The sequence below is a fragment of the Gymnoscopelus braueri genome (assembly GCF_963280865.1).
Source record: "Gymnoscopelus braueri genome assembly, chromosome: 4".
Lineage (NCBI taxonomy): Eukaryota > Metazoa > Chordata > Actinopteri > Myctophiformes > Myctophidae > Gymnoscopelus > Gymnoscopelus braueri.
This window is the reverse complement of record NC_137605.1, coordinates 33,242,999-33,262,787: the sequence shown is the minus strand read 5'-3', so window position 1 is coordinate 33,262,787 and position 19,789 is coordinate 33,242,999. Positions and strand designations below refer to the sequence as shown.

At 40.5% G+C, this 19,789-nt stretch overlaps 2 protein-coding genes across 3 annotated transcripts in view; one reads left to right on the top strand and one right to left on the bottom strand.

The window, feature by feature from the left end:
- Positions 1-11,320, top strand: part of LOC308083188 (sodium bicarbonate cotransporter 3-like) — a 45,828-nt gene extending 34,508 nt beyond the window's left edge. For both annotated transcript variants that reach the window (XM_080425393.1, XM_080425392.1), the window contains exons 14-25: positions 2,467-2,712; positions 3,677-3,782; positions 4,134-4,295; positions 5,135-5,248; positions 5,713-5,874; positions 6,864-7,115; positions 7,322-7,390; positions 7,653-7,826; positions 8,646-8,777; positions 9,534-9,598; positions 10,048-10,158; positions 10,710-11,320. In XM_080425393.1, coding sequence (XP_080281519.1) covers positions 2,467-2,712; positions 3,677-3,782; positions 4,134-4,295; positions 5,135-5,248; positions 5,713-5,874; positions 6,864-7,115; positions 7,322-7,390; positions 7,653-7,826; positions 8,646-8,777; positions 9,534-9,598; positions 10,048-10,158; positions 10,710-10,791 — 1,675 coding nt within the window. In that variant the 3' untranslated portion in view covers positions 10,792-11,320. The remainder of the gene's footprint in view (positions 1-2,466; positions 2,713-3,676; positions 3,783-4,133; positions 4,296-5,134; positions 5,249-5,712; positions 5,875-6,863; positions 7,116-7,321; positions 7,391-7,652; positions 7,827-8,645; positions 8,778-9,533; positions 9,599-10,047; positions 10,159-10,709) is intronic.
- Positions 11,321-14,798: 3,478 nt separating this feature from the next.
- The window catches only part of LOC308083574 (ectonucleotide pyrophosphatase/phosphodiesterase family member 7-like), a gene marked incomplete at both ends in the record, with an annotated part of 5,795 nt that continues 804 nt past the window's right edge, over positions 14,799-19,789 (bottom strand). Inside the window, 7 exons of the mRNA XM_080425888.1 lie at positions 14,799-14,844; positions 15,360-15,428; positions 15,932-16,000; positions 16,186-16,207; positions 16,385-16,610; positions 16,996-17,619; positions 18,169-18,314. Of these exons, the coding sequence (XP_080282014.1) occupies positions 14,799-14,844; positions 15,360-15,428; positions 15,932-16,000; positions 16,186-16,207; positions 16,385-16,610; positions 16,996-17,619; positions 18,169-18,314 (1,202 nt within the window). The remainder of the gene's footprint in view (positions 14,845-15,359; positions 15,429-15,931; positions 16,001-16,185; positions 16,208-16,384; positions 16,611-16,995; positions 17,620-18,168; positions 18,315-19,789) is intronic.

Here is a 19,789-nt window from a genome sequence, read left to right as displayed (position 1 = left end):
CATCTATTGCCTCATCTGTTATGGGTGCTTTGGCTTTGTTTCTTCCACTCTTTAATTGTAATCTTATATTGTATATAATTGTAGTGTGTATGGGGGTAATTTAGTGATTAATTATCATTAAATGTCATGAATATCAATGAAATTATATATCACCAGTTTACCTGTTTTTAATACAGATCAGTCTCATAAACTCTGAAGGATTTTGAATTCTTGGCTGAGGCAGGGTCATAGATCATCCAACAATATACAAAAGACAAACAAGTTTTATTTCTAATCAAGGAAGTTTATTAACTCAAAGGCATAAGCCATAGGAAATATTAATGTTCCAATACAGCCGTACAAGATGTAATTTCTGCTGTGGTCCCTGATTAGAACTTTATGTGCTAAAAATGGTATACTAATTGTTGTGAGCTCCTAGACAGAAAGAGATAGAAAGAGGGGAAGGTAGGTGAGGGCTGAAAAGAAATAAAGACAGTAGTTAAAGAGCCCTGTCAATAAGTTGATGAAAACAAGCCTAATACACATACAATCCTATTGCCGTTGCACATCAGATGATGGGAACAGACCTGTGATTGACCGGGGTCACTTCTCAAGTAGCGTTCTGGGGCTGTTGGTATTTGTCGCCTGCCTCACTGCCTGCGTGCCTGGCTTTCTTCGACACTCCTTAAGTGTCAGCAAGTCTTCACTGTTAACAACAGCCGTCTTTTATTCTTCTTTAGAGTCTATATTCTTCACGAAAGAGAGATTGTAGGTGATACTTTCTCTCTCGACTTTCCACTTTCAAACTTTCGACTTTCCACTGTCCACTTTCTTCTGTCCACTTTCGCTTTCTTCTGTCCACTTTCGACTTTCCACTGTTGTGTTGAAAGGCACAACTTTGATTCCTTTGCAGTAGATGAACGCAATATTTAATGACTTGAAAATGTCAATGAATCTTGTAGTTCCCATTCAAATTAAACAAAACAAGAATACACCTAACTGACACTAAGACAAGAGAAGGGGAGGATAACGTAGATAAGACCAGACAAGACGAGACCTAGACTGGACTGAATATTGGTCATGAAGAGATGGTCTTTTATTCTCCATCCTAAATACCATGTGAAACTCAATCCTCTCCCTGTCATTGGCTGAAACACAGGAAGGTATGTTTAGAAAGAAAGGGGGGGAGAAGAGAAATCTGAGCCCACAACATCAACTAATTAACTCAACCTAAAGTTGATTCTCTTACAAGGATTTATTCATTATATTATCGATATTCTCCCATTGTAACTTAGTGTCACGCATCTGGTTCCTATTTAAAAAGAATATTGGAAATATATTGGAAATATATTGGAAATATAATGAATAATGAATAATAATAATCAAATGACAATATAAATGTACCTTCATGCATAAGTGAAAGTATGATAAACAGTTGTACTTAATCATACTTGAATGTTACAAATATAACAGCAAGCTTACACAGTAGGACACGTAATAACCTCTTGTTTAATATGGATAATTAACTATGAACGTATGAAACGAACTCTGCCTCAATTCTTTGAGGAGTGCTTGAGGATCGATGATCTCAAGGTCATAGGTCGCAGGCCATTTGGTTGGAAGCAGAGCTCTCCCTGTGACAGCTAACTGTCACAGACTGCAAATTATGGCATTATTTCCAGTTAAATTTGTCCCAAGTTTGTGTCCTGATATCATGGTTCCATGTCAGCAACATTGTCAATCCTAGCCAGTGGGTCTAGGAAACTCTGTGTTTATGTCCGTGCACATCAGTATATCTGTGCGTGCACGTGTGTGTGCGTGCGGGGCACGTAGACTGCAGGGTGTGTGTAAACAGAGCTGTTTGGGGCATTTGACCTCTGGGGTCAACGGCTCCTTCTTCATATGCTTGTAGAGTTGTGTTCATATGCATCAGCAACAATGGAGGTCCAGTTTGGATCGGTGAATGGTTTGATCATAGTGGAATATTCAATTGATAAACCCTCCCCCAAAGCTACTACATAATTATGTAATGATCTCTAATATTTGAGAATATTGTGACTGAACCTTTTATTCTGGGACTTTTTCTAAAGCATGTCTACATTTTACACTATTAGACTATAACATTTTTATTAGAAAGCTGTTCTAGACCATCTCCTTAACTACGGTTTCTGTCCTGAAGTGTACCTGAAGTGTACGACAGGTACACTTTAGGGGAGGAACCTGTAGGACATTCACACAAGCAGCCAACCTGTGCGGCTTCACCACTGAACACCACATTGAGATATGTGTGGCTTTGTTAACAAACTGCACCCATAGTGTTTAGAACTATCGATAGTTCACGATTGGACAGAGAGGCCATGCCATAATTAGACACTGTCTTATTTAATCAATATCATGCAGGCCAAGTAGTCATTCTTTCTGAAATTAATTCTACGTACATGTAGTTCTACTGCTGCGTCTGATCCATCCTTCTGTGCTTTTCAACAGTGACTACGGCTTGTGCTACCTGTCTCTGAGGACCAGTATTGGTCTGTGGACTGCCTTCCTCTGCCTCATACTGGTTGCTACAGATGCCAGCTCCCTGGTCTGCTATATCACCCGCTTCACTGAAGAGGCTTTTGCTTGCCTCATCTGCATCATCTTCATCTACGAAGCTCTGGAGAAACTTGTCCACTTGGGACATGACTTCCCCATTAACATGAACAACCAACTGGACAACCTCACTTCCTACACGTAAGGAGAGCCCAGGGATGTGTGTTTGTTTTATTTATTATTTTTGAATGGCATTTGAAATGCATGTATTTAAAGCATGTGTCACTAGAACAATCCAAACAAATTATAGATGAATTTGTCAATGAGGTGTCAATAAAACTCACTTAGCATGTACACAGAGCTTACTTTGGCATACAATACAAAACCAGAGGCACTTAACAAAGGGAAAATAAATGGACATGCAGTAATTTACATTAGTAGAGTACAACAGTGCATAACCCTATAAGTTAAGACTAGACTAAACCAGATAGCAGATGTTAAACCCACAATCTTATTGTTTCAGTTAACAAGTGTGTATAATTGAACAAGACAAAAATTCAGTGGTGCTGGGTGGCTACTGACTACTCCAGTGAAGGTGTCCCATGTTGTACTATTCACTGGTAGGGGAAACATGGGTGGTGGTGGTAGTAGTATCAGGGCCGGATACAGAAATTATTAACTGGGGGGGGCGGCGGCGAAATCTTTTTTGGGGGGGCCAAAACCATTTTGGGGGTTTTGGGGGCCCCAAACTAGCAGCAGGGAGGTGCTGCTTCATTTTTCTGTGTGTGGGTTTTGCGAGCAGTCGGCCCGTCACAGTCCCCCCACCCCCCCGCTTCGGAGAGACAATAAGCGGTGCGTGTTCAGGTGGGTCTAACATGCTGCCCACGGTGCCCACTTACAGTCTATGGTGCCCACCCAATCAAAATAAATAAATGTTTATAAAATAAAATAATATTTTATGATAAAAAAATAAATTGGCCAAAAAATAAAAATAATATTTTATTTTTATTTTTATTTTTTTACCCCAATTTTGATTGGGTCGGCAGGATGCACGTTTGGGTGGGCACTGCCCACCCCTGCCCCCCCCTAGAACCGGCCCTGAGTAGTATGACACTATTGTACTCGTCCCGACACTGTAATTAATCTCGTCTGTACTTGGTCCCAGGTGCGTGTGTTCTCCGCCAGCCAATACTACGGCTGAGGCCCACCAGATCTGGAACAACACTGATCTCAGCCCTGATGACATAACCTGGAATCAGTTAGGTGTTGAGGTATAACATGAACTTGCTGCAGAGTGCATACAAGGATATTATTTAATTGCATGTGACTACATTATGTTTTGCCCTGTGCCTTATACATACATAGGCACCCTCCTATGGATAGAAGCCATGGGGAAAATAAAATGGAGCCATAAATTATATTTTGTAGTTTTGATATATAGTTTTCAGTCATCTTTGTATGTGTGTATCTGTCCTTGTGCTGCACTTTGAGCTATATTCTATGTATGAAATGTGCTATGTAAATTATTATTATTTTATTTCCTATCATATTAAACACCACCAGTTGAATGATTGCTCTCTCTCGGTCTTAAACCTCCCTGCTTTTCTCCCTGTGTATTCTAGGAGTGTAAATTGCGAGGTGGAGAGTTTTTGGGGCCGGCTTGTGGCCCTGAAGGTCCTTACATCCCTGATGTTCTCTTTTGGTCTGTTATCCTCTTCTTCACCACCTTCTTCCTCTCCGCCTTCTTCAAGCAGTTTAAGACCAAACGCTACTTCCCCACCAAGGTCTGTATTCTACGGTTAATGTTTGAAGATTCATTGAGTTTTTGTTAAATGTTTGAACGTTTCAGCTGTATTAGAAGTGGAAGTGATATATATATATATATATATATATATATATATATATATATATATATATATATATATATATATATATATATATATATATGTGTGTGTGTGTGTGTGTGTGTGTGTGTGTTGTGATATGGAGGTCAAAGCCATGCCCTGGCTTTTTTCTTTTTTTTTAATGCTCAGAGCACAGGTCTCTGCGAGGTCAGGTAGGTTATTGTGGGCCAGCAATGTTCGGAATTCAGTCATTATAGACCGGCAGACTATGTTGACCTCAACCAACAGGAAGCTTTTTGTCCTGTGTCTCCAGAAGAAACTTTGGGTCTGAGACCCTGAACTGGTTTCGATCTATGCAGGCTCTGGTGCCGCCTGGCACAGTTCCTTGACCGACAACCAGACTAAAAGGCTGCAAAGAGTTCAGAATCGGGCTTTGCAAAATCATACTTGGCTGGAGGTACTCAGGGTACACGGAGGCTCTCCGCATTCTCAGATTGTGCACTCTAGTAGAGAGGCACACTCAACTGTGTCTTGACTTTGCCAGGAAGCTGTTTAAGTCCAACTTCAGAAACTGGTAGCGGGAAGGGTTTTGGGGTTGGTGTTGAAGGTTTGGGGGTGCCATGGTGGAGACACATGCCTCTTTCTGTATGAATAAACACTAAATGGCCAATGTGCTTAGGGGTTTGAAAAATCAGAGATGTAGCTAGCTAGGAGTGTGTTACGTTAAAGTGCATATCCACCTGTGATTCATTCCCAATGTTTGCTTTCTGTGCCTCCAGGTCCGCTCTGCCATCAGTGACTTTGCTGTGTTTCTGACCATCCTCATCATGGTTCTGTTGGACTACCTAGTGGGCGTTCCCTCTCCCAAACTCAACGTACCCACCCGCTTTGAGGTAGTGACAAGTTTCACAAAATGTTTGCGAGAGAGCTTTGTCCCCGTGTGAAAACAGACATGTGTGTGTGTGTGCATGTGTTTGTTTGTGTGTGTGTATCCTTGGACCCGGAGGCTGCCCTCAATAGTAATAGTAATGTAGCTCCACCACTTATGTAACCCACCACACACACACACACACACACACACACACACACACACACACACACACACACACACACACACACACACACACACACACACACACACACACACACACACACACACACACACACACACACACACACACACACACACACAGCAGATAAGCTTCACCCATGGACAAGGTAGCCCTCCTAATATTGGCATAGCAGGTCACTGGCTCGCAGTTCATAAGATGTCCATTCCTGACCCCCTCGTTAAAACATTCATGTGTTTTATGAGGCGATGCCCTCAGTCTAATCTTTATAATAAATTACCTTCCAGCCCACGTCAAAGCACCGTGGCTGGCTGATCTCCCCACTGGGTCCCAACCCCTGGTGGACCCTGCTGGCAGCAGCCATCCCTGCCCTGCTCTGCACCATCCTCATCTTCATGGACCAGCAGATCACTGCTGTTATCATCAACAGGAAGGAGAACAAACTCAAGGTCAGAGCACTGAGCAGTGCTCACTTATACGTACACGAAGCTGCTAATGAATGAGATACAGTACTACACTGTAAAATCCAATTGTACACTCTCAACAACACAGAGAACACTGTGGATTTTACTGTGTATGCTCATAACACTGGGTTCACTATGGCAAATAGTCAAATGAAATGGTAACCTTACAGTGTGCAGTATATTTCACCCATTCACACACTCATTCACACACACACACACACACGCACGCACGCACACGCACACGCACACGCACGCACACAGACAGTGGAGGAAAACATGCAAGGCACCATCCTGCTCATCCGGAGCAGTTAGGGATTAAGTGCCTTGCTCAAGGACACTTCAACAACCGAGGGGAAGCCGGGGATCAAACCAGGAGCGTTCCAATTCCCATGCGGCTGCAGTTACTCTCTATCTGTGTGTGTAGGTCTCTCTGTCCGCAATGACTCGATGCACTGTATCAAATCAAAAGGCTATGAAACTTCATATATATATATTATTATTATTATATTTCTAACTCAATATCTGATGTATAGTGCAATTTTGTCCAAGGTCAAGAAGGTCAATTGCTAACACATGTCGTACATAACCTCTGAACTATTCATTGTAGAAGGAGGAGACGATTGCATTGCAAAACTTGCATTTCACTTCCCATTAAGTTTCCTACTGTAGATGGAAGATAATTATGCAAATTGATGTTTACATTTGCCATTTTGTGTCTCAACTATGCACCCCTCTGTGTGGTCCTTGTTTGAAAGTTTTTTCAGCTAGAACCAGGTGTTAAATTTCAAGTCTGATGGTTAATTTATAATTGAATGACCAGTTACTTAAAAATACATGAGCTTCTCAACATGAAACAATGGTCTACCGTGTTGATGCAGATATTATAACAAAAGACTTAAGGACCACCTGCAGTACAGTTTTTGTGGTTAAATAAAAATGAATGTTGATAGGTGTTGTTCCATCCACTCCCATAGAAAGGCTGTGGGTACCATCTAGACCTCCTGGTGGTGGCCTTGATGCTGGGGGTGTGCTCCATCATGGGTCTGCCATGGTTCGTAGCAGCCACTGTGCTCTCCATCTCTCACGTCAACAGTCTGAAGCTGGAGTCGGAGTGTGCAGCGCCTGGCGAGCAGCCGAAATTCCTGGGCATCAGAGAGCAGAGAGTCACTGGCCTCATGATCTTCATCCTGATGGGCTGCTCTGTCTTCATGACCTCTGTCTTGAAGGTGACTCCTGTCTTATGCTGTATAATAATAATAATAATAATAATAGTAAGGAATAGGATGTTGGTTAATTAATTCCATAATTAACCATTCATTTCTATTCCCAATGTGTACGAACATTTCTTCCTGCACATGTTGAGTGTCGCTACATGTTGTTGTAATGAATGTGGCAGATATCAAACAATCATTGTATTTCCTTCTCTGTCTAGTTTATCCCTATGCCGGTACTCTACGGTGTGTTCCTGTACATGGGAGCCTCCTCACTCAAAGGAATCCAGGTGTGTGTGTTCTATCATGGCAGGATAATACCACTGGCTGAGGTTACATGAGACAGAACTTTTGCATTCGGAGTGAAATCTTCTAGATTGACTGTACAGTAAACTGTATATTTGTGTGTGTTGGTTTGTATGTTTTCCTTTTTGTTATCTGATGCTAATGCGACAATGTTCTCGGCGATAGTACTAATAGTACGATAGAACTAATACAGAACACTGGTGAGAGTTTAATGTCTAATCTTGCTCTCGGTGTCTGCCCTTTTAGCTGTTTGACCGTATCAAGCTGTTTGCTATGCCAGCCAAACACCAGACAGACTTGATCTACCTACGCTACGTCCCTCTATGGAAGGTCCATGTCTTCACAGTTGTTCAGCTGACCTGTCTCATCCTGCTGTGGGTCACCAAGGCCTCTCCTGCAGCTGTCATCTTCCCCATGATGGTAAAACGACTGCACACACACCACCTTCATCCAAGGCCTAAGGCATTGATTCTCATACCTTTTCATTTCAAGACCCCCGTTTTGGCATGCAGTAGTAGGCCACGGACTCTCATAACTCAGAGAGTGTACCAATGGAACCAAACGTACCGTCAATCATTTAGCTGTGATCCCCTGGAAACCTCCTCAAGGAGGTCCCCGGACCCCACTTTGATAACCATTGTGCTAAGGTTACCTGGAATTTATCTAATATTCATTTGAATTTCCTTTGACCTAAATGTGTCTAACAAACGTTGACTTTGATTAAATAAAAAAACTGTGTGTGTGTTCACATAGATCCAAACTATGGCCTATTCAACATTTTGACATTTTGAAGGAGGATTTGACTGGCACGGGCAAGGGTTTACTAGATACTTTAACATTTCAGTGGTTTATTTATTATCTTTATATCTACATATTTGTTAGATTGCACAGAAATGGTCCAATATTGCTCCTTTGGTTTCCTTTATACTTGGTTGACCAGAGTCCTCCAGGGGCCTATACTAGGCCCCTTCGTTTTTTCCCCCTCTACACTAAATATCCTCGACAGAAATAGCACATTTACAAGCTCACAAGGCATTGCAACGTGACACGTTGTGAGCTTGTAGATCTGCTATTTTCGCTGAATGTTTGCCCCAGAATAGGGACACTAGGGTTGAAGTTGTTAAAAATCCATAAGCCAGCTAACTTGATTTCATAACATGATGATTTGTGGCTAAAGTTGGGTCTGTCAGTAGTACTGGCCAGACCCAACTCTGACAATGCTCCTCTCCTTGGCTGTAGGTGCTGGCTCTGGTGTTTATTCGGAAACTTTTAGATTTCTTCTTCACCAAGAGAGAGCTGAGCTGGCTGGACGACCTGATGCCCGAGAGCAGGAAAAAGAAGGCGCTTGACAAGAAGAAGAAAGAGAAGGAGGCATGTTCCATATAACCACCCACACACATTGGATGTGGATATACTGTATTGAATGGTTCCAAGCTCATGAATCTCATTATTATTTCAGGATACACTACATTATTTCCATTCATAATGCTCTTACATAAATGCTCCACTATAATCAGTTGGGTGTTGCTGAAAACACATTGTGATCTGTGCGCACTCCAGGAAAGATTTCTAGAAAGTACTTTTCTTGCACATATTTTAAACTTTATTTGTTTATTTGACTTTTTTTTTTTTAATGCCCAATGCCCAATATTATGGACCCCAGGTTGAAACTTAGCCTTTTAGGTAGAGGCTGTACCCATTGCTGGAAATAACTGTTCATGACTAGCATGTCCTACATTTACAAGCATAGGTGTGCATAGTTGAGTTGCAGCACCCTCTGGTGGACAGAGTGACACACACAGACAGACAGACAGACAGACAGACAGACAGACAGACAGACAGACAGACAATTATATTTCTCATCTGGAAAACATAAAGAAATCCTTCATCCCTAATGCAGTAACCCTTGTAAATAAGAAGTATGAAGTACACCTGAGTGACACTCATACTGTTTACACTGATATGTTTTACTTTCCTTTTTTCAGTTTTTCTGAATCTGAACAGCCATAAATTAAGATTTTGACATACTTTTCTTTGCCAAATGATCTGCGTGGTTTGAAGTCATATTGCATAACCATTGTTAATGTTGACACCTGTGGAGATTGACGTGTGTGTGTTTTTCCCCAGGAGGTGCAGCAAATGCTGGAGGAGGTGGATGCAGTTGACCACCCATACAACAAATCTAAGGCCAGGTCAGTTGGTAGTGAAGTGTGCCCAGTTGGCATCTTGGCATCTTTCTTAAAAGCTAGCTTGGGGTTACACCTCAGATCACAGAGTAACGTCCAATTATTCACACCAGCGCGTGTTAAGTTTCGTTGCAAAGTATATGGAGACGAGCGTCTCAGAGCGTTTTTTTCCACCTCATCGGGATACCACATAAATAAGACTATAGTCCTTTCCGCAGCCGTTCCTGGTTCGAATCCGACCTGAGGTGCTTTATTGCATGTCATCCCTTCTCTCTCCTTCCATTCCTGTCAATAAAGCATAAATGCCTAAAAATGATCTTACAAATACTTGAATCTTACTTGTTTGTAAATGATTGGGGATGACGTGTGTGTGTGTGTGTGTGTGTGTGTGATTAGTACTTGTTTGTGTGAGTGAATTGTAAATAAGTTTGATGTGGTGTATTTCTCCCCTGCAGTGCTGACCCTTCTGTAGTCAACATTTCAGACGAAATGGCTAAAATGGGCATGTTGAATAAAGCTGTCTCCATGAACTCGGAATGTGCCAAAGCTCTGAAGCCTTGTCCAAGGTAGCTATGACAACCCCCCTCCCACGATTCCCCCTGGCTCTCCTCTCATGTCTCTCTCCTCTTCCTCCCCAAATTCAAATCTCTTGTTTCATCTTTTTATTTTTTAGCATTGCTTACATTTAGTGAGATTCTACTGCTAATGGTGCTTCTGACATTTAGCACAGTGAGAGCAATCTTACCTTCTACAACACTGCACTGAGAAATAAATTATGAATTGAAACCATATCGTTGCTGTCGGGCAGAAACCTCTTATCTCCATGTTTTAACTTTTTGTGTTTTTTCGTAAATGGATGCCGTACTTGATCATACTACAGCGTCACACAAAAGTATAAAAAATAGCAGCTCTACAAGCTCGAAATGCAGCTCGAAATGCAGCGTGAAGCGACGCGTTTTGAGCTTGTCGATCTGCTATTTTTTCTGTTTTTGAATTTGAAGCCTGACGAGTAACAGTTTTGGACATATGAGGTTTCCACCCGACCGAGACGATATATTTGATAGTGGGGGGCTTATGCATTGCGATGACAACAAGAACTCCCATTTTGTTTCCCCAGCCAGGAGAAGGTGTCGAGTGTCCAGATTATTGTAGAAGACGAAGAGGCACAGAAAGTGGTGGATGCAGAGACCTCCTTATGAGCCACTGACTCTCCCCCACACCGAGAGGCACTGTCACTGGCACTTTGAAAACTGAGGTGACAGGGGTGGGTGGGTGGGTGGCGGAGGACCCCCACGGCTTTGGCCTCTCCACGGTACCTGTCCTATTGTTGGTCTTGAGAAAGGTGATACTTTTATTTTCTCATCGTTTTATGGTGAAACATGCTGACAACTCTGTGAGAGCATCTTGGGAGTAAAGATGGGGGTCGCTTTTTGAAGAGATCCCCCAGGTCTATTCGTATGGAGGTGTCATTTAGCGCCATGGTCCTGGCAATGACTATTTCAAAGACTGACTCTCATTACCTACCTAGCAATAGAAATCAACAGCTTCATTCACTTCATCAGAAGTGCTGTATTAATGTGCTGATTTTCCACTTAAGTGCTGAACCATTGCTGTGCCTGCCCTCTAGTCAAAGGTACCTAAATAGACTCAAAAGAGGACTCCCACAATCCCCATATCTCTCTTCCACAGGCCTAATCTTATATCTACCTGACAGACTTTTGATGATGTTTTGTAATGTAATGCACCTGAAGTTATTTTAATTGAATTTGTTTTATATTTTATATGTTTTCAAGAAGAAAATTAGGCCTCTCCAAATGGTCCAAACACATGTTAGGCTGTGTTTTTATTTAATCCGTTATGCTGATTTAATGTTTTGTGATGAATTAATGTGTGTGTGTGTGTGTGTGTGTGTGCGCGCGAGTGTGCGTGCGAGTGTGTGTGTGTGTGTGTGTGTGTGTGTGTGTGTGTGTGTGTGTGCGAGAGTGTGTGTGTGTGCGAGAGTGTGTGTGTGTGTGGGTGCATGTTCATTCTTGTGCTGCTGTACCTCACTTTATTGCCTATAGTGGCCAACTGAAATGTCAAAGCCACTGTCACCATAGTTACTTCCTACAGCATCAATAAACGCTGTCTGACAGTTCTCACAATGTGTGGATCATATTTGAAGTAAGGGACACACTGTTGCTTTAAATTATGACAACATCGATTAGGGCTGCCAGTGAAAGCAGATGCTAATTAACATTTCGCACAGTTGAATTACAGTTTATGGTGCAGGTGAAAATTCTCTAAGTGCCTCCAAACTAAGGAATACTCACAGTGGGACATTTGCTATATTGTGCTGGATAAAGAAAATGTCACTGTGTTTGCAATCTAAAATAAAATATGAGGTTAAATTGTAAAACTTGCACAGAACTTTTGAGTATTTGCCTTAGTTTTGATTTTCACCAGTTGGCCTTGCCTTGATTTCCATGTTTGAAGCTAAATTACTATAGGATCTGTTGATGGTGCCTGTATCACGTAATTACATTTTCCCAGCATCTAACATGATACACGATCAATAATGTTAACATACAGTGCTATTGATTCAAAGCCAGGTGATGAAAGAAATAATTATAATTACTAATGGCCTCATTTTATGTTGTGGAGGTCAAACCCATGTTCTATAATTGAAGGCCATCTTTGAAAATGGATAGTTATCTTAGTAAAGGAAAGATTAGTTTTTTAACCTGTTTAGAAAATAAGGAATTAAACGGACACCAAATGTAATACTGTAAAATGGTAAAAAAAAAAAAAAAGATGAAAAATTGTCATGGCTTATGTAATCGATTTAAAGCCATTGTCTAGACTCTAGAGGACCCACTGCTTCGATTTGGTGTAGAGTACTATCACCCATGTCTAGTTGGCTCTGTAAAGGAGCAACCTGTACTTCTATTGATGGTTTACAGTGAAATACTGTATTTGTTCTCCATAATTGATTTTTATGTTACTTGATTCATGATGTTTACAATAGTCTGTGTCTAGTATGTAAAGCATTCTAATTTATTTTGCAAATAGAAGCAGTATAACTGAGCCTGTGAATGGTGAGAATGAAAGTTAAATATGTGTTTTTGCTGGCCTATATACATTTTCAGGACTACTTCTAGGAATACATCACACGCCATAGGCTTAAGTGTACGTATATGTCTGCATTGGTTTGCATATTAAAGCCATTGTTTTTGTTTTTGTGGTTTGTTTTTTCCACTGTGCACATTGAGGTTATAAATGTACAGTAGTGATAAATAAGGTCATCCAAAAAGGGATGTCTACCCCTTACTACAGACTAATAGCAGAACATTATAATTTCTAATTGAAACTGCTGCAAGTAAAGTAATTGAAGAAAACGTAACATAGTTACTGCAAAAATGTGATGGGTGCCTGACAAAAACACATCAAAGTTGAAAATGGTTGCATATTTTAATAAGAGAAAGGCAATATTTAAGTAAATGAGACTTGAATTATAAAACTGCATTGCATAAAACTAACAATATATTCTTCCAATGTGTTTTCAATCCAAAGTGTTTTATAGACATGTTTATAGTAAAGGTGGGTCATATGGAAACAATACATTTGCCCTGTCTATATACTTCACTATACTTTATTATGTCAATTTGCAGAAAACCAAACCATGCATTCCAGTTTAATCTGACTTTGCTTAAACCAGAGCTGTCAGAATGTCATCTATCTTTCTTTTTTTCCCACTGCTAAGATAGACAGCCAACTAGTATGTACCGGTATCTGTTTGTAATTCCGTCTTTATACAGTGTCTTCAGAGTCTTGACCAATTCTCACATTTTACTGAATTACTATTATATTGAAATTGTGTTCTGTGGCATTGTATTTAAAAACGCGGAATCTCTAAATAATTTTTAGATTACATTGTTTTAAGTTAGAAAATATTTGTGGTTTGCATAATAACTATTCAACACATGTACCGTACTCTGGAACCTCCAAGATTGCACAAATGAAATAAAATTCCTTACATACACAATATACAATTGCTACCTGTGTACCCATTTTTCCTTTTTGTTTTAATGAAGCCACTGTTTAATTATTCAATTATTGCTCAGACTGGATATCTCAAGGAAGGGTGTGTAAATGAAGTCTAAACACCATTCTATAGATAGTAATGCAAATGTATAAAGAAATGGGTACAAAATAATGTGTAAAATAAAGCGTTTGGATAACCCAGTGTGTATTGTTGGATCAATAACTAGGAGGAGGAAGCTCAGCTGCATCACACCACCCAGACTGGGACTGACTATTGGGCCGTCCTTCAAAGTCCACTGTCTGTGCAAGAAGGAGACTTGTGAATGAATCCACAGACAGGCCAACAATCACTTTGAAGGAGTTAAAAGTTCAGTGGCTGAGAGTGGAATAAAGGTGTCAATATCAAGAGCTCTGCATAAAACGGTTGGGGCAGCTGTATGGGTGGGTGGCAAGAAAGAAACCATCACTCTAAAACAACCATTAACCACATTATCACTCCCAAAGTACATTCCCCCAAATACTTGAAGCCGTTACTGCAGCAAAAGGTGACTCTGCCAAATATGTGTGGAAATTATGTAAGCAGCATATTTCAGTTTTTCATTATCTCCACCAGGCCGGCCTAGCGGAAATCTGCACTCCAAGGAGCACACTTTTCTAGTTTTCTTTAAAATATCTGCTGACAAATCTAATTTTGGCTTTGAAACTTTACTATCGGAGAATATGAGATAGCAATAAAGTGATTATAGTGATTGTAAAAGACTATGTAGCTATTGTACAAAGACATTATGAAAATGAGCATGTGCTTCTTACACATAAAGGGATCACTGAAACTTATTTTGTTATGGTGAACTCTGTTCTGAGTTTTTGCTCGATGCCACAAGTTATATAAACTGGTTGTACCTATCTTTTACATGGCTGAATTATATGAGTGTTAAAATGTAGAAAACAACTGATGCCAGTAGTCCATGGGAAATCTGGCCTCTTCTGCCATTTCCACCTGGAGTGAGATAAGCAAATAATCATATCAAACATTTCACTGATACTATTTCATCATTAACTACCATCTTTCCAGCTCTAGTCTTTAATAAACAGAAAATACATTTTCATGTGAGTTGGAAGAACGCTATGCTGTATTCGCTGTACATTTTTAGTCTGTTTACCTGATGTAGCTGTTGTAGACACATTAGTTGTTGGAGTCATGGTATCTGTTGGAGACGGTGGTGTAGTTCCTGTAAAATGAAGCATGGAATATCTAATTGTATACCTTTGTGTCTAAACATTTTTGCTACACCACCTATTCTAGGGCAGAGCGCACTGGAGTACATGGTTCAAATTATTTTATTCTTTAGTACTAATGTGAATTAAGTGAATGTCAGGAATTTCATGACTGGAAACCCTGGTTTATGTACCGTTGTTTCCACTTGACTGGCTTGAATAACAAACTGTGCAGAATGCACATTAATCCATGAGAGCTGTGTTTCATGCATTTATATGTAGGTGTAGTAGAAGATTGTGTTGTGAGATGACATATGCTACAGTATGTGTACGGCAAAATGTGAACATGGTGTCAAGTTAGATATATCTGTAGTTACATTAGGTCTTGTGAAAATAATGATGTTTACCGTTAAAACCATCATTAACTACCATCTCTCCAGCTCTAGTTTTTAATAAACAGAAAATACATTTTCATGTGAGTTGGAAGAACGCTATGCTGTATTTGCTGTACATTTTTTAGTCGGTTTACCTGATGTAGCTGTTGTAGACACTGCAGTTGTTGGAGTCACGGTATCTGTTGGAGACGGTGGTGTAGTTCCTGTAGCAAAATGAAGCATAGAATATCTAATTGTATACCTTTGTGTCGAAACATTTTTGCTACACCACCTATCCTAGGGCAGAGCGCACTGGAATACATGGTTCAAATTATTGTATTCTTTAGTACTAATGTGAATTAAGTGAATGTCAGGAATTTCATGACTGGAAACCCTGGTTTATGTACCGTTGTCTCCACTTGACTGGCTTGAATAACAAACTGTGCAGAATGCACATTAATCCATGTGTTTCATGCATTTATATGTAGGTGTAGACGATTGTGTTGTGAGATGACATATGCTATGTGTATGGCAAAATGTGAACATGGTGTCAAGTTAGATATATCTGTAGTTACATTAGGTCTTGTGAAAATAATGATGTTTACCGTTAAAACCATCATTAACTACCATCTCTCCAGCTCTAGTTTTTAATAAACAGAAAATAAATTTTCAAGTGAGTTGGAAGAACGCTATGCTGTATTTTCTGTACATTTTTTAGTCGGTTTACCTGATGTAGCTGTTGTAGACACTGCAGTTGTTGGAGTCACGGTATCTGTTGGAGACGGTGGTGTAGTTCCTGTAGCAAAATGAAGCATAGAATATCTAATTGTATACCTTTGTGTCTAAACATTTTTGCTACACCACCTATCCTAGGGCAGAGCGCACTGGAGTACATGGTTCAAATAATTTTGTTCTTTAGTACTAATGTGACTTCAGTGAATGTCAGGAATTTCATGACTGTGGAAACCCTGGTTTATGTACCGTTGTCTCCACTTCACTTTGGCTTGAATAACAAACTGTGTACATGAATCCAGAGAGTTGTGCTTCATGCATTTAGATGTAGGTGTAGAAGATTGTGTTGTGAGATGACATATGTGTACGCCAAAATGTGAACATGGTGTCAAGTTACAGTAGATATATCTGTAGTTACATTAGGTCTTGTGAAAATAATGATGTTTACCGTTAAAACTAGCCAGCATCGCCTCTGTGAAGAGAAGGGAACCATTGTTAGGAGCTGGGTTTATCTGCAGGAGCTTGCACATCAGAGGGTAGATGTGGACACTGTCAAATGCCTCTGACAGATAGTTCTTCTTGAAATCAGGTCCAAAAGCTCTGAAGATGGTCTTCATGTCCATCTCTGTGTTATGGTAGCCATGATCTCCTTTATTTACATACACAATAAATCTCTGTTGAGATGTATTGTGAAAAACAAAATGATACATATCAGCTTGGGTGAATGAATGTCATGAATACCTTATCATATCCTTTTGAACTGAAGTTAGGCCTTCTTTTTCTGAAAACAGTTCTTTGTTTTAATTTTAAAATATTTACAGTCAACGATTTGAATGGAAATGCAAAGGTTAAAGGACAGCTTTGGCTATACACAGTATATATTCTACATAAACAGACCATTTCCCAATTAATGACTTAAATGGCAACAAACCACAATAAGCTTTGGGAAATGGTCAGCAGTATGGTCCTTCATATCTAACTTGCTGAAAATAACCAATTTTGATTGGACATGTTCAGTTAAATTACACTTAAAAACTTGTCCATACAAATAATACCTACAGAATTTAAGTTGAACCCCAGATCAGCGATGATCATTATAGGCTGTATTCGAACATTTTTGGCAAGATGGAAACTCTCTGGAAGTTCTTCTTTCTTGTAAACAGTCAGGTTGGGTGCTTTGGATAAAGCTTCAAAGACCTCTTGCTCTTTTCCTGGTTTTGGTGTTAGAATTCCATAGCCACCATAGTCAAGGATCTCAAAACTATTGAGCTTGATTAAATTTAAGTATTTATTGAGAATGATCTCATCAACCAGCGGTCTCTTTTTAACAGTGGTCATGCCATGGTCAGAGGAAATGATCACATTCAGACTGCTGGACAAATTATGGCGATCGATGGCCTCCCTCAGATAGCCAATGGTACGATCAATTTGACTGATGATCTCTTTTCTTTTAGGGTGGTCTGGTCCTTCAGCATGGCCCACATTGTCAGGTTCTCCATAGTACAGAGTCACAAAATCAAATTCCTCTTGTGAGAACCAGTTCATGACAGTGTCTATGTTTTCTCTCCACTCTGTCTCGTTGTCATCTGGGCGTCCCTGTTCCTCCACCAGCACTCTGTTGACTGACTGGCCACTGTAATTGGCCCCTCCTCCTGGGAAGAAGAACGATGCGGTCTTCAGACCCTGAGAAGAAAAGTGAACCATCTGAATGGAAATCATTCTTCTTGTAAAGTACAAAAAACTAATTTGTCCAGGTGTCAAGGATTTGGGCTATGACTAAAACCGTCATCATGTTGTGTTATTTCGAGGAATCTGTCTATCATTTCACAAAAAACTAGAGGGCGCCCAAAAAGTAACCATTTAAGCCCCATTTCAAACATAGCGAAAATAGCTGAATAGCTGGATCTGCTTCTTTTTGCAAAAAATAAAAAAATAAATGTTTCACATGAATAACGCAGATCTAAATATCTTATTAATCTGCAAAAATATTGAGATTAAATGCATAAACTAGCTCCCATCCCCTGGGACCCCAAATGACGCCCTGCTCTCTTGACTCTGCAGCACTACCAGTTGGGGTAGTTGGGGGGGTTACAGTACCTTTTGTCCCCTTGCCTCAGAATTCCTAGCAGCACCACTGATAACAAATGTTTCTGTCTTGGAAGCACTGCTCTCCTTATCGTCTCGTTCAATTAATAACCAATAACTTTTATATGACTGCAATTGTTAACTCACTTGGTTTTGGGCTGTGATCCATAGTGGCAGAGGTCCATTGTCCCACCACTCAGACCTTTTTAGAGTGGCCTTGTGGGGGACCTTGAGATTAGTTGTGGCATTATACATCATATTGTGAACAACACCATGGTCCTCAACCCATCTTCCTGTGAATTTAGGGAGATAGAAGACAAAACGGAGTGACTGAGTAAGCGAGCTTGTCTGAGACAGAGGTGGATACAAAACACATGAGGAAATAAAGGATTTGTTCATTACTGATTACAGGGCCCCCTGTCTCCTGTTTCCATCGAGGGAGAGGATGTGGAGGTGGTCCAGAGCTACAAATACCTGGGCGTGCAATTGGACAACAAACTGGACTGGACTGGGAACACAGATGTCTTATACAAGAAGGGCCAGAGCCGGCTTTACTTCCTGAGGAGGCTCAGCTCTTTTGGTGTGTGGTAGGACTATGTTGAACATGTTCTACCAATCATTGGTGGCCAGCACAGTGCTGTATGCGGTGGTATATTGGGGGGGTAATATCAAGGAAGGCGACAGCAGGAGGCTGAATAGGCTTATCAAGAAAGCTGCATCTGTCCTCGGTACCACCTTGAATACTGTGGAGGAGGTGGCCAATAGCAGGATGAAGACTAAACTCTTGGCCATCATGGACAATCCCTCCCACCCCCTACATGACAATGTGAAAGGGCAGAAAATCTCCTTTAGCAACAGACGGTTACACCCAAGTTGCAAGAAGGAGCGCTACAGGAGATCTTTTCTGCCCACAGCAATAAGACTGTACAACTCCACATCTGGTTGGCTCGATCAGGCTGATCAGGCTGTTTAGGATGGGGGATGTGGGATGCAAGCCATCGGACTCTGTAGTAGTGTTTGGTCTGTCATTTGTTTTAATATTGTAGGTTGACAATGCCTAGAGGCCTATTTTAGATGTTTTTTATTATTATAATGTGTTTTTATTGTCTCTATGAGAGTTGCTGTAACACCTTAATTTCCCCTTCGGGATGAACAAAGTACCTACCTACTGTACCTAGGGTTACACATGGAGAGGTTTGTCCTTAACCTTGCCATTTACTCTCTTGGACTACATGTTGTAAAGTCATTAAGGATGGTCTGAAATTATATAACACCTTCTTCCAAAGCACACAATGACCCTCATTTATCAATGGAGTATACAAACCAGCTTAAATTCTATCCCAGGAATTAGCTTACACCCACGTCCAAGTGAGATTTATCAAGCGATCCTATACAGCCAATCCTAGCGTACATTTGGTCTGTCCTTTGATGAATCTCACGGCGGAAACCGACCGTCATTTACCAAAAACAACGTATGGAAAGCTAATAGAGCACAGAAGTCCTGACGTCACTCGTTCATCCCCTGGGTCATAAAGTAATTTCTCTATGGAAAATGCTCTCGCATAAGCGCTCGTATATTTTCAAAATAGCAGATCTACAAGCTCACAATGTGTCGCATTGCAACGCGTTGTGAGCTTGTAGATCTGCTATTTTCAAATAGCCAATGCAGCCAGATCTGCAATCTTATCTGAATGACTGTTAAAGCAGTTTGTTTAAATGAGTGAATGATTAAGCACCTAACTTGTAACATTGCAAATAAGCTATGTTA